General features: G+C 38.0%; 1 protein-coding gene across 1 annotated transcript in view; it reads right to left on the minus strand.

The window, feature by feature from the left end:
- VIPR2 (vasoactive intestinal peptide receptor 2) overlaps nucleotides 1–15,211 on the minus strand; it is a 64,168-nt gene extending 48,957 nt beyond the window's left edge. The window contains exons 1-2 of the mRNA XM_084511198.1: nucleotides 14,897–15,211; nucleotides 11,927–12,029 (exon numbers count right to left, since the gene is read on the minus strand). Coding sequence (XP_084367324.1) covers nucleotides 11,927–12,029; nucleotides 14,897–14,944 — 151 coding nt within the window. The 5' untranslated portion in view covers nucleotides 14,945–15,211. The remainder of the gene's footprint in view (nucleotides 1–11,926; nucleotides 12,030–14,896) is intronic.
- Between the last annotated feature and the right edge of the window lie 7,742 nt (nucleotides 15,212–22,953).

The following is a 22,953-nucleotide window of genomic DNA, read 5'->3' on the forward strand; positions in this document are numbered from 1 at the left end:
TTTCAAGGTGTGGAAAGTTACTGAACAAGAATTTCAGGACACAAATTTCCATATGATTATTCTCAACTTATTAACCAAATACTATGACTTATACTGCCACCTGGACTTTTGGGCCCATACACAAAAGCAGTTTTTCCATTTGTCAGCACATTGAACATTCAGATTTACTTCACTAAATGCAGACATTGCATTCAGCGAATATAATTAGTGGAACCTAAGGTATAACTCATTGAATCACGGAATAATTGACCTTTAGTCAAGGTCAATATGAAACTGGGTCAACTTTAAACTTGTATCAGATTAGTCAGTGGTGTTTCCAGTTAAGTGTCAAAAATCTCCAAAGATGGAGATACCACAACCTGTCTGGGTAACCCAGCCCAGTGTTTGACTACTCTGTGAAGAATTTTGCCATGCATCTAACTAGGATTTCCCTTGCTACAGATTGTTTTCATTGATGTTTGGGTTTCTTTTCTTTTCTTTTCTTTTCTTTTCTTTTCTTTTCTTTTCTTTTCTTTTCTTTTCTTTTCTTTTCTTTTCTTTTCTTTTCTTTTCTTTTCTTTTCTTTTCTTTTCTTTTCTTTTCCTTTCCTTTCCTTTTTCTTTCTTTTCCTTTTTCTTTTTCTTTTTCTTTTTCTTTTTCTTTTTCTTTTTCTTTTTCTTTTTCTTTTTCTTTTTCTTTTTCTTTTTTTCTGTGCACCTCCAAGAAGAACCTGGTTCCATCTTCCCTATAAGCCCATTACATAGATGAAGACAGCAATTAGATAACTCTTCTCCAAACTGACAGCTTTCAGTCAGTCCTCATATGCCACATATTTCAGTGTCATCTGTGTGCCCTCTGCTGAACCAATTTATGTCTTTCCTGTACACAGGACGCCAGAAATGGAGCCCAGATGTAGCCTCAAAACTGCCAAATAGTTGCTTCCCTTGATCTACCAGGTTGCTAATGCAGCACTGTATACAAGTAAACCTCATCTTCCTAAGGGTGCACTGCTGACCCATGTTTAAATTTATATATTTCTAAAACAGATACCTAATAGAGTTTATAGCAATTTAATCCTAAAAATGTTTATTTCTTCCCAAGAGATTCTGAAGTTATTAATTCAGTTGCAGAATCTAGACCCTAAGTATTTGCATTTGTTCTAACTGATCCCTTGTCTGTTTAATTCTTTGTGTCTAACCTTGGTTTGTTAAGTTTTCCAGTTTCTTCAAAATGGACTAATTGCTTTGGTTCCTTTAGTAACTCTGGACTCCTAGACCAATATATCTGACTTCTTTTAACCTTACCTTAGGGTAAAGACTTAGGACTAGGAACTGTAAGAGTATTCCATCTGTATTCCAAAGTCTGCTGAGAAGTTCCTGTTCCTGTGGACAACTCACTCACTCACTCTTACCTCTTGAATGAGCGTTTTTAACAACTGACTGACAGTGCAACCTGATTCTTTGAACTCCATAATCACCTTCTTTTTCTCTTCATAAGCAAAAAGCATGTGTGCTTTTTAGTGTATCTGCCCCTACAGTTCATTCACACATTTCATTAAGAATTGGCTCACGAGTTTTACCTTACACTCCCTCTGGCACATGTAGTTTTTTTTTTTTTTTTTTTTTAGTGTTAGTAGTACACTAACACATGGCTCTGAGGCCATGCTGACTTGGCCATCTGTATGTAATTTAAAATACGAACTTTAAATCTGAGCAAGTCATCTTGATACTCATTGAAGTCAATGGGACTTAAACATGCTTAGGTGCTTTCTGAGTTTAAAATTAAGTCATACTCTCTATGATGTAACACCAGGGCTTATGCAAAGTAAAAGAATGCTAACCCTAGCCAATTCAGGTCATGCTTCCTTTCCAATTGATTTTAAGCCAGAAATAACGTCGACAACATCACATAGAAGTAATCAGAAAGACAAAGAAACTATTTTCTTCATCTGCCAGCACTCAGAACTATAGTGGCAAAATGAAACTCGTTTGGCTTGGATGGATGCACTGCTTGAGCCAGCATAAACAAATCCTGGAGTACACAAGAATAATTAGCGTCTTGTGCGACTTCAGACCTTTTTAGTTCATCCCCATTTTCAGTAACAAGTGAGAGCTGAGATGAGTCATGAAGTGTTCATGCTGGCCATAAAAGCTGATGACTTTCACAAATTTTCTCTTCTATTTAACACATACTCTGTAAGATGGTGAATTTGATACAGCAACCTGCAAACTGTTCAGAAGCCTTTACAAATTGATGCCATGCAACTAAATGGACTGGATTAAGGCTTTGCTAAAAAGGCAGCTGAACAATGTGGACTTCAGAGCTCCATTAGTATCTGCCCTGCGCCCCAATTCTTATTCAAGCTCACTTACATAAAATATCATATAGAAATATGGAAGTCCAAGTCCTATTCCAACCAAAATCATCAATAAAATTTGCAACAGATCTTGAAGCTACCTTGAAGGAAGTAAAATGATATACAAGTTTTTGATGTTCAAAATATTACAAGTCACAAACAATTTCCAGGGAATATACTTTTTACCCCAGTTTTTCCCCAGTATCCTAGGACTTTACAGGTATATACCCCAGAGAAAAGAATGACACTTTCATACTCCTTAAATCAAATAGATGAAATAACACAAAAGATGTATTTCTGAAAACAAAACAAAACAAAACAAACAAACAAAAAAAAACCACCCTACATTCAAATTCATCAGCAATCATGAAAGTGAAACCTGAGTGGCCGTCATCAGAATTCCAAGAACATTAGGTCTCGATTTATGCATATTTACTGGCTTATTTATTATTGTACAGGAAATCTGAGAAAACTGCTGAAATGTCCTGGAGGCATTTATATTTACTCAATGACTACAGTGTGTTTCTGAAAACTGGTCTATGGATGAAAGCTGAAATTCTGGTGTTACTGAACTCTGTGCTGACAGAGACTGCTGAAAGTACAACTGCTAAACAATATGCACTTTTCTGGTCTCTCAGCTTACACTTTTCCTCATTTCCCCCTCCTATTACTACATAGTTTTGACAAGATTGCAGTCATATATCATTTTCTTCTCTTAGCAAAATGTACCTGTTCTGCAGAGGTGGGATACGATTAACAAGTTCATACACTTGCATGAGTTTGTCTCTTCCACCCCAACAACATCCATCTACTGTATAGCATAAGCTTAACCATGCACAATTAAAAATAGCAATTAGTTTCCCACTGATCTTGGAAATTCAAGATGTGTCACACCTGGAGACCTAGGTGGGATTCACAAGACTTTAAGCAGATACTGCTCTTTTGCCACCATGGTCTCCTTTTACAGTTAACACGAAAACATAAAATATTGTCAGAGGGTGACAAAACACAATTCACCCCATTCTAAGACACATGAAAATAGGCCAGGTTGATCACTCCCTACAATTGACTGGTTTTCCCCAGTGGCTGTAGAGCTCCCTAAAGCGCTGCAAATATCTATACTGTTGGAAAATGAAGGCGAGATAAGGGCTAGGTTTAATGTGTCTCTGTACATAGAATATCTAGCTTGATTGATTTCTTTCTATACTCACTCTCTACTACTCTGTCAAGACATTTATTCAGTCAGTGTTAGGATTTCTGGACTGTTATTCATCACTTCCACATTTCAGAAAATCATTCAGTACGCTCATTCTCTGGAAGTTTCACCTATCTCCCGCATACATAAACCTGATTCCTACTGCCTCCAAAGGATATTAAGTAATTCTTATACAAAACATTTAAATGAATATCTTTAAGTAAGGTTTTATGCCTTAGTTATAATAAGTATTCTATCAATAATTGCAGTAATATTTTTAAAAGCTTATTAGAAAATGTCAAAAAGTAAAATGTTCCAATGTTTATTTCATATAGTCCCTGCAATTTTCTATATTTAACACATTTAACCAAAAATGTTTATTTTATTCTAAGTATCCAAAATTATATTTATGTTCATTTAAAAAAAAAATAAATTATGCTCATTCATGGATTTAGCCTCTGTCTTTGTATACAGCTGTAATAAATTCTCAAGCCTTGAATGTTTTTGTACTTTCACCTTGATATTTACACACAGAAAAATCAACTCAGCTTGCTGCTCTGCCTTGGCTCCCTAACTTTTCTGAGTATCTCTACTGCCATTCTCTTTACCTCCTACTTTACCTATTAATAAGGCTAGCAAAGGAAAAAAAAAAAAGGGGGGGGTTCTTCATCCCTATTTCTGTGACGCCTAGAAGAACTCTTCTGCACCCTACACATAAACTCTTTTCATCCTCTTCATGTCCATCAGTTACTTCCCTGGTGAGTCACTCTCAGTCACTCTCTATCCAAGCAAACAATCCATCTTCCCAGAAAATCTTTGTTCAATGACTCGCTCATAAGCTTGGCTACTGTGTCACTACTCTGATGCTCCCCCCGTTCCTCCAGATGATATTCTTAGTTAGTTGAAAAGAGATTACTTACTTATTTGAATGTTTGGTCTTTAGTGCTTGTGATGTATTTGCAGATAATTCATAGTGAAAGGAAATGTAACAGACTATAAGCATCATTTTATTTCTCTTTTCTTTTTCAGCTTATGTATTGCCACTGCATTCATCATCCTGCTGAAATCCAGTCTGCGAGCTACAAGTTTGCTTACCTATGTCTGCTTCTTCACTTGTAAAAATATGTAACAGTGGGTTTATACCGGAAAGTTTTGTTTATATACACACCTTACCCAGATATTGACCACTAGGTGGCACTTTGCATTTGTATTTAAAAATTGCCAATTCAAGGAGAAGTTTGCCATTTTTTTAAACTAAGCGTGTATGATACATGAAAAAAAAAAAAAAAAATGAAAGAAAATTTGCCAGGAAGTTGTCAGGTAGTCTATGGTTTATTTTTCAAACAGGAAACATTTTGATTTTTGTACTTAACTTGACAAAGCAAAAGCAAACTCACCTCTTACGGGCAATCTTTTCTAGACTGTAGGTCTGAACACTGCAGCATGCAATTTAGGCTGCATGAGAATTTATGAACATATAGAAACTGCAAGACTGAAACATTATGAATATATAGAAACTACAGACTTTTTTTCCTGCAATTTCACACAAGTAATAAGAAAGAAAGGAAAAGGAGGAGCTCAAGAAAAAATGAGTTAGCAAATTGGAAGCAAAGAAAACACAGCAGAACTGCTTAAAGTGGTAATAATCAGAAGACAAGGTACAAAAGCACCACTGCTCCGAGCTACTTTGCTGAAGTTATTTGCATCTGTTTGTCCAGACCCTGAACACTCCAATAGGCCTTAATGTCCCTGACCAGCATCACCTGGGGACTGCCCTGCTCCCCCTTCCCATCTAACCTCAGTTTTGGGCTCACCTTCAGCTGTCTGTCTTCAGCTTCCTCACCAATGCCTGTGCCTGCCTTGGCCTGGGCTCTGATCCACCCCAATGGTCCTGCCCAGCCATCCTGTGGCTGTGTCCAACCCTGATTCTCTGTAAAAGGCTTGATCCTGACCCTCACCCAACGGCTGATGTCCCCAAGGAGGTGCCCGATGGCCCCAGCCTGCTCTGCTCCCTGGCTGTGGGTGGGACAGGCCCCAGGAGCTGGTGGCCTGTGCTCCTGTGTACATGAGGACACGAGCTGCAAAACTGTCCAGAAGTAGCCCCATAATGCCTATGCTGAACTATAGCACTGTTGTGAAACCATGCAGAATGTATACAGCCTCTGATCAGGCACAAACACTGAGGAAACATGAATATAAACATTTTTTAATTATTGACCAACTAAAATGATTCACACACAGCAAGTAGAATTTATGGACGTTATACAGTATACACCAGATTTAACTAGTCAAACAAAATGAAAAATACAATAGGCTTTATTTCATATCCAACTAAAATGTTTTCTGTTTATAGATTTTTAAAAGCCAGTCCTATTACTAGGAATGGCAAAAATGCTGCTACTGAGGCTTCTGGGGGATTACTGGCTTTCACTAAATTAAGAAATTTCAGAAATACCATAGCTCCTTTCTGAAGAACAGTTTCCCACCAGAATATCAAAAGTATGTAAGTCAATTTTAGTTTTAAGGTAATTTACTTATTAGAGTACTGTAATGAAATACAGAAATTTTGAGCTAAACATTTGAAAAAAAAAAAAAAAGCTCTGAAAAAGAAAATACATTTCCATTCAAATTTTCTACCAAGTAAATCTTGCTGTCTAATTACTTAAAATGTTTCTTGGAGACAACAGCATATGTTTTTGTATGAATATTGTCTTATACTAGAAAAATACTCACATGTATAGGCAAAGCTGTAAGAGCTATGTTCACCTTTGTCTTGCCCCAATTCAGACATGCTGTCCATTCTTAAGAAAATATCATTAAATATCAGTCCCCTTTTCATACAGAATTCACAAAATATTAAAAGTCTGTGTAAGGTGCTGTTACTATACATTTCTGCTTGGATTACTTCTCACTCATGTGCTATTTTCTTTATTATTTGGCATTTTTTTAAAGTGCATTCAGGACTGTTTCTTCATGGCATGTGAACTTTGGATGTCATGGAGAGTAGACTGTCATGGCCAAAGCTGTCTCTATCAAGACTCAAATTCAAAACTATGTGTGTCTGGTGTTTCTTTCAGAATCTTCCAAAAGCTATAATAAATTATTTTATGGTTGTATAATTAATTTCTTCAGGGTTCCAAATGCCGTTTGTTAATATACACTGATTAATTTCTACTCACCTTTTGGAGGCATAGAAATTTTAGACCTTCAAAATTGTAGAATATCGCTCTTAGTAGCTTCATGATGTGAGATTTGAAATGAGGCTGACCAGGACATTTTCTTGGTCTTCACCATTTTTTTCACGTTGATTAGTTTTCCATAGGCAACTACACTTCCCATACCTCATTTCATTCAAAGTGCTTTCTCACCTATGGCCCAGCTCCTTAAAAGACTAGTCAGCTCACTCTGTCTTCTGTTCTCAGATAATTAAGATCTTACACCAAAGCCCAGACGTTGACAGCGTTTTATGTGGTTTCATTAACACTCCAATTAAAGGAAGCCACAAATAACCAAACATTGAAAACAGTCCCCTCAGCTTCTTAAATATTTGAAAAAGAAAAAAAAAAAAAAAAGGCATGAACCGAAATTTAGCAGCATGCCTTTTCCACAGCTAGAAAAGCAGCAACACAGCTCATAAAAGTTGTCCTGACAAGAGCTTACTGGTGCTGTGTGAAAGGAAGTTCCTTGGTCCCTCTATCTTTAAACTCCACTTTTAATGCCACCTCAGATAACTCTAAGCAGTGCTGCAGTCTAAACTATTGACTCATCTTACAGAGAGAACAGCTGCAAAAAAAAAAAAAAAAAAAAAAAAAAACATTAACTGATTAAAGACCTTGATGAGATTGGGAGGATTAAGAAAGAGGGAACCTTGAGGAGGTTCCTTTTCATGCAGCAGAAAAAAGACCTCATCCAGCTTTGTGTACATCTCTTATTTGCTGATGTGGAGGAGAAAGTGATCTTCAGGCTGGTATACTTACACTCACAGTTAGTCCTTCAGACGTATGTATGTGTGTATATGTGTGGGTTTGGAATACACGATAGGCACCTAACTGTAGAAATAACCTTAACGGCAGAGATTTGTTAGACAAACGAATTTTTCAACCAATATTTGAATCCCATTATTGTGAACAGCCTTCAGAGAAATTTGGTGCTGCAATCACTGAGGGAAATTCTGGCAGTGTAATTCAGGAGATTAGATTATAAAGTAACATTGCTTCCTCTTGCTTTAAATGTATGAATAAGTGAACATATCATTTTGGTAGTCCTGTCCATTTTAATTTCCCATTACTACGGGCATTAAGAAGCTGCTCTTTGAAAGGTTTATGAAATTCTTTCCAAAGACATTTTTCTTTCCATCTACATCCTTTCCCCAAAGTTAAGATGTCATATGTAAAAATAAATACATTGTCTGGCATATGGGTCTCACAAAAAAACATTTTGGAAAGAAAGAAATGAAAAGATTTATTTAACTGTGTAGCCACTCAAGCCAAAATGCTTTATATATTTTTTTAATTGACTTCATTTGTTCATACTGAAATCATTTTAGAACTTTTTATTGTAAAACCCTTTCATAAAGCCTAATAACTGAGTTTCAACATTGTTGATTATAAGATTTCACTTTTCATTTAAAGGTGAACAGAAATTAATCAATTGTTCTATAAAGGTAAAATTATAAATACTGAGCAAAGACAGAAACTGGCAGAGTATTTTTGTGCATTTGTAATCATTTGTATTGAGATCTTTTTTTGTGTGTGTATGTGAGAACATAAGTCATGGGTAGAATGTAAAATATGAAATAGTGTTTTCTCATATGAACCTCAAAGCCCATAAGTTACGGGCAACTTAGAATGGAATTATTCTGCCCTTCAAAAGCAGGACAGCAACAGCCAGAGGTCTCTTAGGCTTCAAGCTCAGGTGCATCCATACCTTTCATGTCAAATTATAGAAGGAGAAAACAAATGTGGATGGAAGCTAATGCTGTCTACATAAAATAAACAACTAGATTTGCTAAGATCACGATCACTACACAAACGAAGGCACTGCCATGGATCCTTGGAGAGTGTCTTTTTCCTTAAATGGAGTGTAATACTCTCCACTATGGAAGTAAGGCTAATGCCTGAAATTCCCCCAAAGGGTGCAAATGAGAAAGTCATGTGCTTTTAATATATCCTTAACATTGTTCAGAGGATGTTTACAGAGTATTTATACAGTGTTTCCTTGCAAAACCCACTATTGCTTTATTAAACCATGAAGCAAGCGGGTCCTCCATGGACTTCATCACCAATCATTTTAGGCACACTACGGAAATTATGCAGTGAAGTAACTCTTCAGCACTTTATAAAGCAGCTCATGATGACTATAATGTTTTATGGTATAAAAAAAAAAAAAAACAAAAAAAAAACACAGTCATCATTAAATCTTTCCTTTATGTATTCCTAGCACATAGATGCGAAGTATTAGTACACATACAGTATTCCACATGTAGTTGCTATTTAGGCCAAAGGGACAAACTGCCTGTCCTAGTCCTATGAACCATCCAAAACTCATTAACTGTGCATGACAGTCAAATTCTGGAGCATGTTACACAGATGTGAAGGCTTCATGGGTTCTCAAGAAGTTAATGGAAAAATTCCCACTGATTTTGATAATGCCTTCAGTGAACTTGCATTTCCAAATTCTAGACAGGATCTTGGATTTCACTGTAACTTTTGTGAGGCAGGTATCATATACTGAAGTCAGAAAAGTGTGACAAGGGTTGTATAACTGTCTTTCCTGTTCAGGAAAAAGTGAAGTGGGTTTTGTGGATTTATTGTAATGAATTATGTTTCAAGAGCAATACAAGTTTTAGGTGTGCAGCTAGAGCTTGTACTAGTTCCAGCTTGCCAATTTTCATTAGTAACTCTTCTTTATTAGCAGCCAGAGTATTGCTGTGAAAATCTGCATGTCTCTGTTCAAAATACTCCTTATATCTTAGTATGAATTCAGAGATTTTATTTGGAAAATAAGGACACATTAATATTTTAGTAAAAATATTTTTAACACAGGCTCTTCTGGACAGGTTGTTGGTAAAGGTATCTATAACATGAAGCATAGGATAAATTCTCCTGTAACATTAAACATAAAGTTTATTACCATACAGGCTTTATTACAGTCTCCTACAAAATGGAATATTCCATTTGTTTCAGTCAGGCATTCAGTTAAATTTATAAATTCTTCCACTGCTCTTTTATCTCTACCCACACGGCTAAATCAACAGCATCAAAGATACCGTCTACTTCCAGGTTATAAAGTTCTTACACAGCATTTTGTCTTCAGGAAACCCCACTCTTCCAGTAAGAAGAGGCTTTGAAGGAAATATTGCCAGAAAACCTCTTCACCAAGGAAACCCAAAATAAAACTGGCATGCATGACAAGGATATCCTTAGAGCAGCCCAGCATCTGGATCACAAAAATGCATCTTGAAGAAAACTTCACTTTCAAAACCTGGTAATAGCTAATAGCGAATTTACTAATTCATAATTTAATTCATTAAGCTAGGCTAGTAATTATTTCTCCATATGGCTTCACACTGGTATTATCTATGTAACAGACATCTCTCTTATCACTCATATAAATAAAAAAATCTAAATGTAAATAAATTATTCCATTAAGAATTTGCTTGGAAGAGAATCACTGTTATTATAATTTTTCTAATTACTGATCTGGATTAATCGAAATGAGAAATGATAGTAAAATACAAACCGATGATGATCCTTTTAATCATTGTATACAGATTGGTATTAGAATGTGCACTGAGGGATTTACAAATTCAAATCAAGAAAAGAGGTGGAGAAGGGATTATGATTTGGGACTTGTGTTTATGCTCAAAGGGCACTGCAGATGACAGGTCCTTGAGGTATCACAATCATCTTCAGAGACTATTCAAAATGGATAGATTATGGAAAAGCAAATATACTACATATCACTTAATTCAGCCAAGGAAAAAATACTGCACTTGCAGTCTTGCAAGGAACCAATCTGAGATGATATGTAACGGCACTACAACAGCAAAACTCAGGACACCAATGAGACATTTCAACTAATTTGAAGTGAAATCCTTCCAACCACTTGAAAAACATTTGACAACAGAAAGTTAGTGATTAATTTCAGATGTGACATTACTCTGTAAGAATCAAAATTTTCTTCTGAATCCCAAAATGTGCCCTTAGGTCTAAATTTTCCTTCCATTTTTTGTACATCTCACTGAGAATCCACCTTTCCTTCAATATTCTACATGTTACCAGAGGAGTGTTGGGCAAGTAATGTATACAAATGAAGCACTCCAAGAAGAACTTTTACCTTTTCACTGGGAGGGACATAGAGACTGCTGTCAGCTCACAAGTTCTGGCATATGGCTTACAAAATATAACTAATTACAAAACATTAGTACATTTGTCAGTTAAAACAAAACAAACAAACAAACAAAAACACTAATACACAAATGTAATAAATACAGATTCCAACTTTCCTAAAAAGCCCAACTTAACCAAGTTCCTGGCATCCTACATTAATGTTACAGATTTGCTTTTCATTTTCTGGCTGGATTTATCTGTCACCTTTACATTTTGCTTGCTGAACAAATGGCTTTATCCACAGCACCAGCTTAAAAGAAAACTGTCATACTTCTCTGTTTGTTTGTTTTTGATAAGATTATATTGTACTCACATGAAACTGTAGCAGGGAAATCTAGGAAAATTTTAAAAAAAATAATACATATATATATACATACATTCTCCTCTTCTTTTTTTTTCTCTGTCAAATTCCTGTCAGCTATATCTGCATCTGTATATTTCTTTCTGTCTAGACAGAAGATAAAAATGCTACAGTAACAGAGTAAATTCATTTTCTGAATGTAACACTAGTGTGCAATTTTTCCTTTGCATGACTGTGGCCTTATGCAGGTGAATCTGATCTCATGTCTAAAACATTGCTCAGTGATCTTTCCTGCCACAAGTATTTTACTTTCAACCAGTAAGACACTTGGAGTGAGACACTTGGATCCAAGGCTTTCAACTTTTCTCAGATTTGCTCTTTCTGCTGGTCCTATCATCACCACCCTGCAGCTTCTCTGCCTGTGAAAAATAGTAGCAGCAACAGCCTAAAACATCAGTGCAAATTTTCTCCCATCTAGCATGCCTAGCCCAGCACACCTCTCACCACATGTTTGCTGTGGCTGTAATTTTAAGGCAAAAAGCTTTTTAAAGCTTTTTTTTTTTTTTTAATGCATTTTAAAATACATAGAAATTATAAGCACAATACAAAGAAATATGACAACTGCAATTGAGCTAGCAAAGAAGGTAAAGGGAAAAAAACCTCAGTACTCAGTTGTCTCGACATTACAGCTCGTCTTTTCTTACCTTTGTAGTCCACTGGTTTGGCATTCTTTAGAAGTTCCATGCACCTTGTTTCCTCCTTGTGAATCTCCAACTGAAATCTGCATTCTGGATGGACACCATTCACCTGTGTCAAATTAACAAATGGGCCAGAGTCTTGAGACATGAATTAAAATGCTTTATAAAGGATCCAACTACCAATAACAAAATCCACAAGTTAAACTGATACTATTTTTGCCTAAGTATGTGCTCAACATTTTATGCACACAAACGGTGCCCATTTTAGCTTCTCACGCACTGACTTTTCAAAACAAAAGGTTAAAATAATGCACTAGAGCATACACTAATTCCTGCCTGCAGCATTCTAAGGCTAACTTTCATTTACAAGAAAATATTTAACTTTGTAGTGCATTTGCCAATACTTTCTTCCTCCAACAAAACAATGAGTTAAACTGAAGCAACAAAGTAAACACAGAACATAAAAACAAATCAAACTGCATTATCTTTGACATGGTAAATTTTGATTTTCATCCCTTTTCCACCATGTATATTTTATATCATGAAGGCCTCAGAACATGATTATTTGATTCAAGCAAGTCCTACACAGGAGAAAAAAAAAAATAAAAAAATTAAATGAACACAATATTGCCTTTACTCACTTACGGCCCTGCCCCCATTTACTTATGTCCATGGGAAGAGACAGGGATATAGATGGGGAGAGAAACAAGACACTAGGAAGCTGTGCTGATATCAGTGGGATTCACAGAGATCATAATGAAATAAAACATGAATATGCTGTTCTTCAGTCATTCTCACACTTTAAGTTACAAAGAAAAGGGTGTCATCTCTTATTTTTTCTGGGAGACATTTAATAGCAGGATCTGCTAATAGTCTCTGGTTCTTCAGACACTATTTTTCAAAATTGCAATACTTAACGAAGCTGTGATTGGGAACCTGGAATTCGGAGTTAGGACTGACAGCCTGGTTATTCCACAGGCTCCCTGTGGGCAAGCCAGTTGCACAGCTTTTAAAAATACACCATGATAACCATAAGCATAGCATAGCTTAACCGTAAGATAACAGCAGGAGATGCTACAGAAACTCCAGAAATCTGTCTCTTCTCCTCAAAGTTTGTCATTTCTTCATCTATGAAAACAGAACCTTACCTCCACTCCCTGTATTTTGACTATTTAAATTATAAGCTTTCTGGACAGGTATTTTTTTTAAAGGAATTTTTACAAATCCTTAACTTAAATTAGGATTCCTAGCCGTTACCATAGAAAGTTCAGAGTTAAACTGAAAATAACAGCATATTGTTATGTATTATGTGCTTTCCAGATAGCTCCTATTTAGAATAAATGTAAACATAATGACTTTTACTGCATTTTCCTTCCACATAACAGATTTTGTAAAAAATAAATAAATAAATAAATAAATTAAATAATAATTTAAAAAAAATGTAATTTTGTCAATTGCAAGCATTCACTAGCTGACTGTAGACCTCTTACTCATCAAAAAGTATGAGAATTAATGGGTGTTGGAAGGGTAGATTCCAGTTAATGGAAATGTTAAATAAATGAGGAGTAAATCAAAGCAGCTACTGCCCTGAATGAAATTTACAAAATAAGTACTTAGAAAAGAACCACAACTTTCCCACTACTGGTGATCTAATATTGAAGATTACTTCAAGAACATAAATTTGGTAGTACCCTAAGGTAATGCAACATTACTTTTCAAACACGGGACGCATGCCAAACTGTAACATACTTTGTTCCAATACACAGCCCAGTTTTCTTCAGATGTACTTCACCCAGCTAAAAAGATTTAGGGCTCAAGACTGTGTGGCACTGATGGTGTCCCAAAACACATCAAGAACCCCAAAGTGAAATTTGAGGGCACTCACCACCCTTCAAGGCCGGCCAGATACACGTATCTGTCTTTCCTTCTGCTTTACCAAGTGTAGGTTATTCTTTGTAAGTAGTGGTTACTGACCTGTGTGCACTGTAGTGTGTATTATAAAGGTACACAGGGACTTGGAGATCCAGCTGAAGAGACTCTCAGCATTCTTAGTGGCTGAACAACCTTTAAGGCACCCAGAATAGCAATCGGTCGGCAAAAACATTTCGTTTGACAAGTAGTTTACATTTACCTTCAGCATGTTTTCCCAACTCTTGTTGGAAATGGTCTCAGATTTTAAATTTACAGTAACAAAGCGGTTAGATTCAGAGGGTAGATTTTTATTATTTGAGGTCATGTTTTTGGAAACATTGTACTTTTAAAGACTGAAAGAAACTGAAGTTTCTTACTACTGAAGAAACACTTAAAAATATACAGATGTGGAAGGAAGATACCTTAAAAGAAACTATTTTAATATTCTGAATGCTTTTTTTAATGTTAATATCACAGAGGGATTAACCGTGCACGTATTACAATTGCTAATGACCCTCCAGACCGTACCACGGCAATGCTCTGCTGTGTCTGTGGAAACTCTCGGTGAAACAGTTTTCAGGGACAGCCGAAATAACAAAAACAACCGTGAACAACCCACAGCCCCCGGGAACTAAGCCCCAATAACCGGGAACAAGCGCCAACCCCCGGGAACAAGCCCCAGCCGCCGCCGCCCGCTCCCCTCAGCCCCGCTCGGCCGGGGCGGAGCCGTCCCGGCCCTCGAGGAGCGGCCGGGGGCGCGGGGTCCCCCCGGCACCGCCACCTGCCGGGGTGCCGGCGGGGCTGAGGAGCCCCAAATCCCTGTTGAGAAGTGGGGGACGCTCGCCGTTCTGCAGTTACAGCGGGACAAGTCGCGTATCTCCCGCCCGGAGACAGTTTGCCCAGCCGAGGTCTCTCGCACCTGCTACGGCTGCCTCGGAGCCCCCTCGGGGGAACGGGGGGAAGCTGCGAGGGAACCGCCACGGGCGGCTCCGGGACAGGAGCGGGGCAGGGCTGGAGGTGTGGAGCGAGGGGCGAGCGTTGCTCTCCCGCCGCAGGGTGACTTACCCGTCCCAGGCTCCAGCAGAGGAGGAGGAGGATCGGCAGGTTCCTCATGCCAGCCAAGCGCCGTTGGGCTCCGCTTGCCCCCTCGGAAGGCGGCGAGCAGGAGCCGGGTACCGCCGCGGCACCATAGGGCCCGGGGGCCGCCGCTGCCCGGGGCCGCCGAGCCGAGCCCCCCGCCCCGCGGGCGGCCGCCGCCCTGCGGCTGAAGGCAGCTCCCGCACCTGCCCCCGCCGCCGCCCGCTCCGGCGGCCGTCAGCTCCCGGCCCCGCCGAGTCCCTGCCCGTCTCTTCTCAGCTCCTCCTCTACGCCCCGGCTCGCTTCCCTCCCGCTTCTCTCCTCAGCCCCTCTCCGCCGCTGCCTTTTCTCCTCCTCCCCCTCGCCGCCACTCCCGCTCCCCCCATGAGGTGCGGGTCGCCCCCGCCGCCCCTCAGGTGCTGCCGCGCCGCCGTGGGGCTGTGGGCAGCGCTCGCCCCTCGCTGCCAGCCTCCAGGAGCCCGAGAAGCCCCCTCAGGCTTCTTTTTGAGGGTCCCGGGTGCCCGTCCCGACGGTGTGCCGGGGCACCGGTGCCAGCTTTGGGATTTTGGGGTCCCTGCTGCCTGTCAAAGCACCGAGGCGATCAGGCGCGGTGCCCCCGGAGCAGACCCGCACACACAAACCTACACGGTGGGGTGGGGTCGGACAAGAGACCCCTGGGCAGATCAGCAACTGTATTACAAAACCTTTCGTGCCACCTAGCTGGTTTTTTTTCGAGGCACAATGTTTTAAGGCAACTTTGTAAGATTGCCGGGCGGTTTGTACTGGGTGTAGATCTTGCTTTTGCCTCACAAGGCATTTACAATATATAATGAAGTGAGAATCGTGTTAATCCCTGTCTATTGTCACAGAAAAAGCAGAGTTCATGCGCTGGCTTTTAGCTGAGAATGAGAATAAATTAGATTTATCTTTCTGCTGTCTCACATGTGCTGTAATTTCAGTGGTGTATATTGAAAGGGACTGAGTAGGCAACATAAGACTTCTAAATAGTCTTATGCCACCCAAAATAATCAGCTATAAGAAAAGCCAAAGACACTCCTGAGACAAAGCTGAAGAGAATTTTCATATTTTTTTAATGTATTTGAGAAAATTCCCTTCATATTTTAAGAACAAAGATCTGATTATAACCTCTGCGATATCATTAAAAAGAAACACTACAAACTGTAATGAGCAGTGTTATGACCTGCATGCTGAGAGCAGAGGGACATATTAATGTAGAAATAAAAACTTCTTCTAGGATGGCATAAGATCAAGTAATGAAAATATTTTCATTACAGCAGAAAATTGTACCCCTTCAGATTTACTTTGTTCTGTATGAGACAGATGAACTGATATGTCAGATTGCACCTACTCCTAAAACAGCTGGGTCGGAGGAGAACCCGGGTATGCCGCTAACTCTCAGACTCTAAGGTCAAACCTCTTGGAAATGAAGAATTGCACGTTGCATCCCCTCAATTCCTGAGACCGGTGTCCAGGGTTCCCCTTTGGGCTCCTGGTTGCTGACACATGCTGACTGGGGATGCTCTTAGCACTTTCTTAAGAGCTATAGGGCTTTCCAAAATAGCAATCTCAAAACAATTTCTCCATTTTTTTCCCTGTTACAGGAATCTGATGTCTTATAATTTCAAGGTTTTGGAAAATCCTTACTACCTCTTTCTTTAGAAGTTATTTCTTGAACTTTGTGATGAATGGCTAAGAAAGCAGTCATTAAATGCAGTCACTCTGAAATTTCTGTGTGTCAGGGCTCTTCAGATACTTCACGTACAGCAGTAAACCCAACGGCAGTCCCTGTGTAGAGGAGCTATCAGGCAGACTGTCCACCAGCTGGACTCCCCCAGCAGCTGAGGACACAAGGGATGCCAGACACCAAATCCCAGTGTTTGATTCTTTGAGCAAATGATTCATTAGGCTGCTGAAGCCGAGTAGCCTGGGAAACCAATTAACAAATTAGTGTTAACGTTCTGTGTAGAAACAGTCTTGGGAACTGTCATCATTACTCCTTTTGTTGAATGACAGAAACTCATATCTTGGGTATAAGGCAGTCCCCATGTCCCAGAACTAGCAAAGAATTTTTGGAACTTATATACATTCTGTCAGAAGGTTTTCCGGAGTCAGATTTTTGTCATGTTTTGTTTTCAAAGAATCAGCGTTTTTGGACAAAAAGAAAAATTATCAGATATTTCCCAACCATCAACAACAACAACCATAATGATGGTTATTACTTCTGTCACTATTCCTAATGATGACTCTTTGACATGAAAGAGACAACAGATGAAAGAGATGCATCAAATACTAAGATTTTGTTTAGATACAGATGAGTGCCTTTTTTTTTTTCCTGAAGAGAATACAAATCATTCACAGATGAAGCCCAGAAAATATGGTTAGAATTCTTTTTACTTAAATGTAGCACCATTCAGTGCCAGTTGTTGAAGGAAAAAATAAAGAACAAAAAGAAACTTAAACTTGATATATGGAGATATATAAAAATTAGTCTGATACACTTATGCAACAAAGACTGGAGAGCATTATGAAGGAAGCAAGGGGGCATATAAATTTAGATAGTTTGTGTAGATTTGATATCATTTCTAAGAATGTCCTAGTGAATTTGGAGGAAAGAATAAAGAGATATTCTGTGGAGGTTGTGGAGATATCCTCTAGGCACAGACTGCACAGACATGGAGGAAAAGTATGAATTCCAAAAAAAGGGGAGAGAATTTACAAAAGAGGTTGTGGAGAAGTTTGACTGAAATGTTTATTCCTTGGAATCAGCAGGGCACAGGTGTTACAGAGGGGGCAGTGAAGTGATAACGGAAAGTTCAGCATCAGGTAACAGACCCATTGACAAGCAATGCCAAGTTCCTGCAAGCTCTGTGCTCCCCTAACACTTGGAGGAGCCAAAAGGTTTGCTCCAGTTCCAGATGTTGGAAAAGTATAACATCATAGGAAAGGTCCATGTCAGTAGTTATCCATGACAAGTACTTTCTGTTCTGCCTGGCCAGCTGTCTCTTCAGAAACCTCTAATACATGGTGTAGGCAACAAGTAGCTGATTTTTGTCAGGCACATGGAGAAGCTGACAGCTTTCCATATTGAAGCAATGACATCAGCCCCATTGAGCTGAATCTTTATTTATGTTGTTTGTGGAGTTCAAGATGTTTTGACAGTTTCCATTCTATCCACAAATCATGCTCTTGTCATGTGTATAAAGACTAAAAACCGTTGCTTCCATTGTTTAAAAGTTTTTATTTTCTTCAATCATCTAACAATCATTGTTTACTGAATTCATAACACACAGTTGCCAGAAATGCCCAAGCAGCATGAAAAACTTAGAAGGCATGTACAAGCTGTCTTAGATAACATACCACTTTCAGAGCTGGTTATCTCTTTAGCTGCTCAAGTTATTTTACATGTTTCCAGTCCTTTCTAGACCTCAAAGAGATCTTTTTCTTTCACTTTGTGCAGAACACAGTACTAAGTCAAAGTGCAAAAGGAGTGCTCTTCACACTAAGCCTTCATGAGATATTCCTAATCTCCCAAAGATTCACTCTACAGTTATCTTGCCTTTTTTTGTTGTTGTTTGTTTGTTTGTTTGTTTTTCTGCAATCCAGATGTTTACAGGAAAATTTCATCAGCAATAGAAATAGACTTTAGAGAGGGTTTCCATGAAAAAGGGGAGTTTTGCTTCTGCCTTTAATGTACATGCTGTTTGGATCTGTCGTATTGAAGAAAATGAAAGTTCCCCCAATTTTTAACCTTGGTAATTTTTCTTGAACTGTTAATGTATGATATTATTGAGCCTGGTTCAATGATCAGATCAAAGCACAACAGAAAAAGTGCCTTTTCTATGTATGTATGCCTGAGTGGGGCAAGCGATTATTGTCCAGCTTGTGCCAGTGGGAATTCAAACCTTGCCAGGCTCCAGGAGACTGTTGGCTAAAAAGCCATCTTATGAGAAGCATCAGTGTTGCTTCAGATGACCCATCAGTACCAAATGCATTCAGTTGCATTCAGAGGTGAATGTGATGTACAAATTCTCTGAATGAACAGAAGAAATATTAATCAGTGGGTTTCATCTACACTTCCAGCAGATGTTCATGTTCAAAAAGTCATCCTAGCTATTTTGAACTTTTGCTGTCATTACTGGTCATCTTCTGTCTACCTGATCTCTTGAACTCTACTCTTGTTTCTTAGACAAAGAAGCAGCGTGATATAGAGAGGAAGTTTTCTAAGGAAAGGCTTAAGTGTAATTTCAGCTTTTTCATTGTCTTCCAGTTCAATATCACCAACAGTGCCCTTCTGTTTCTATGCATGAAGAGAGCTTGAGGCTATAGTTGTTATTGTGCCTGTTAGTAGTAATGTTCAAATACCTCCATGAACTGATTTTTCATTTTATCAATGGCCTGCAAAATGACAGTTTACCAACTGTCATTACCAATACATGCCAAATACATCCAAACAGTGCAAATAACTAACCAGCAAAATAATGATATAAAGAAGTCTTCGGAGTAATCTTGCTATAATTTGCAAGTATCTTGGCTACTAAAAATATATTCCTAAAGACAGAGAAATTTTATATATATATATATATATTAAAGAAAAAAAAAAAAAGCCTTTTCTTTTTGCTACGTTAAGAACTCATATACTTTAAATTGGTTTAATTAAGATGTCTGTAACAATGAAGTCTTCAGTCTGAAGACAGGGACACTGGTCACGGAAGACTTAGAGTGTAATCTATAATAGTTAGTGTAAAGTATGCAATTTCATCCTCTCTCCCTAGAATTTGCAAGACTCTCAAGTCTTCTGTGATTTCAAAAGAGCGAGAGAAGGTCTCTTCAGAAGATTTTCCAATTTTGTGACCAGAGTATTCAGATTTTCCTATTTCCCTTATAGGCTGGTCCTTTCATAAATACCTATTGAATGCATTAAATTAATGCATATTCTGTTCATTAACATAGACAGAGAAAATAGAATCTGATATTTTAAATTTATGAATTAAATATAAATAATTTGATTATATGACATATATATATGGCTAGAAAATTCTTGGCTAATGCCATGTCAGCTGTGATTTACTACAAAGTTTCAGGTTTGATCAATGATTTTTGAGCCCTCTGTTGGACATGAAATAATTAAGTATTTATATTAGTGAAAATTACAAGTATTTTATATACTAATACAATGAAAAGAAAATTGCCCCTCTTGGTTTTAGGGTTGTTTTAATGCCAGCAAGCCCTACAGACAAACCTAAAAAAAACTCAAAAACTGCAGGAAAAAAGAACTGATAAAATGGCAAACATGGCTATAGAACTGTAAAGAAGAGTAAGTACAGGAGGGAAGACAAATGAAAAACAGAATCACATACTTTACTAAGACATATAATCTATGGAAAGAAAATGCATCAGACTTAGTCTCAATAGCTGTCAGTGAATCATTTGATACAGTGTCATACAAATAGCTAGTTAAAACTGAAATGATGGAGCTTTAAAATTTGTTATTTGGCCAAAATGGGGTAAAATGAACCTGGCAAATAATGCAGATAGGTAAACAGGTGGATAAAAAGAAATAGCAGTGAATTTCCTCAGAGATCAGGCTGGGGTCCTATTTTGTTAATTTCAGTAATGATTTTCATTCTGACAAAAAAAAAATCTCTAGTGATTCAAGATGTCAATAGAAAGCAGGATCTGGGTATCTTATGGAACTGGAACACCTGAAAATGAAGTACTACAAAAAAGTTGGAAATTTAATAGAGCAGAATGGAAGGTCATCTGCTAAAGAACAATGAACAAGTGTTTCCTCTATAAGCTAAAGTGCAGTAGCAGGAATTTGTGTGTGTACAAGTCAGTGTGTGGCAAATATTAGTGTGACATGGCTGTGAAAAACAAATGTGATCTTAGGACATAGAGGAGTGATAATTGCTGTAGAGTTAGAAAAGTAATGAAGCTAGGTGACACACAAAGGATTGTTCATATCTCGTCAAGAGTGTTGTGTATAGTTTTAGCAATCCATGGTCAAGGCAGATGAATTCAGCATGTGCAGAGCAAAGAAATTAAGACAAGAATTCTAGAGAAAGCTTGGTTCAGTAAACTGCTAAAATATAAACTGAGATAAAAGGAAAGAAAATGAATTATATAGGCTAAAGAAAATATGGCAGAAAAGCAGGTGGATTAACCTAGGTGAGAGTAAACGTAGGGATTTATATCCAGGTAGCTGTTCAGTACAAATATTTTAACAGCAATGGCAAAGAAAGAAATCGGTTTGTAGGGTAGAACTTGATCAGCCAGTGAAAAGGACTTCGTAAACTCTGTGCATCAGTAGATCAAGCTTTTCTAGAGGTCTTTCCCAAGCCCCTGTGCTATTCTGTGGTAAGCAAACCCTCTCCAAATGTTTCCATCAATATTGCTGTTCTATAGAAAATTGACTGCTGGATTCTTTGGCTTTTTGCAGAGACAATTTGGTTTTCTATATAAAGCGTCTGCCTTTGTGGAAAATTTCTATTTTCCATCACAAATAAAAAATATGATGACTATTTTGGGCAGAAATACAAATATTAAGCATTGGGATAAATTTTTCCATTTGGAGTTTTTCAAAAGCAGCATAAATTTTGCTAGAGAGGAAAAGAAGTGTACCAACCTCTACCTTCTGAGGAATTTTGTTCTGTGACACCTTCAAAACAAAGCAAATTTAAGGTCAGTTGACAAGAGTTGGATCTGGATTTTCATTTTTTGGTAATCTGGGTGTATTTGTAACAGGAACCTTATACTGGGCTCTTCTCCAGCAAGGGGGAAAATGTACTAAAGGATGATAGAAAAAGAATGAAAAATCCAGGCCACCCTTAATCTTGGTAAAGAAGGGAAGAAATAACACTGGTATAGGTAAAAGACTGAATGCTATTTTGCATGACTTTAAAATCTTGGAATAGAACCATACAACTATGTAGTGAATATTCAGTTAGAGTAAGTTACAGTTTGAGGTTGTCTTGATTCTTTTTTTTTTTTTTGTATCTTTAGAATAGAGAAAGAACATTGTTTAGGACATGATTTTATTATTATTTTTTTTTCTCTTACTCCAGGAAGAAGACTGAAGCTCATCATGCTTTAGGAATTCAGAACACCATTCTGTCAAAAACTTCAACTAACCATCAGCCTAATACAAAAAGCAAGAATTTTAGAAAGAAGAGATATGAGATTTCAGTGTCATCATCAATATGGTTTGTGATTTCTATTGCTTAGCTCAAGTCTACCCAGGAGATATAAAAGGAGAAATTTCATCTTTAGTGTAACCAAACTTTTAAAAAGTCTAAAATTGCAGTCTCCATTAAGAGAAAAATTCAATAGCATATGGTAGTAAGCACAGCCTAATAGTCCAGAGCAGTATGAGTTGAATGACATTCTAATCAGGAATGGATTAATGAAGGTCATATGAGAAATTTTCCCATGTAATATGAGGATGAGAGAAATATATGTTGACAAAGCAAACCCTTGTAATCCTCAGGAATGTTCTACAGACAAAATCAATACCACCCACTTCAGGTGTCCAAGTTAAACAGTAAGCATCTAAAAAGCAGGAAGAGTCAGGGTAGTTGTGACACAGGCTGCCAGTGTTAGTGGGTGAAGAAAGATAGGCATTCAGGTAAGCAGGGATCTGTCCACAAAATGAAATATTAGGAGCAGATGTGTGCTCTGTCATTCTGTAGAGATTGCGTGCCTTTGTCCATTCAGGATCTAGAAGGCTTTGTGAAGAACAAAGGCCTACTTGAACAGAATTCATTCCTAAAAAAAATAAAAAATAAAAAATAATAATAAAAAAAACACACTGAAAAACAGAAAATAACCTTAAAGTAGGAGGAAGTAGATATGAACTGTTGTGGTGTAGCAGTGTAAGGTTTGCTGAAGACTTCGTTTCCATGTCCAACTTGGTCCAACTTGAATCAAGGCTATTGTTGTGACTGAGAAGATTGTGGCTGGAGAAGCGTTGAGATTGTGCTATTCTCTGTCACTTAGTGGTGGTGACAGATAAGCCTCTTTCCTAT

The sequence above is a fragment of the Aythya ferina genome (assembly GCF_964211825.1).
Source record: "Aythya ferina genome assembly, chromosome: 2".
In the NCBI taxonomy this organism is placed as follows: domain Eukaryota; kingdom Metazoa; phylum Chordata; class Aves; order Anseriformes; family Anatidae; genus Aythya; species Aythya ferina.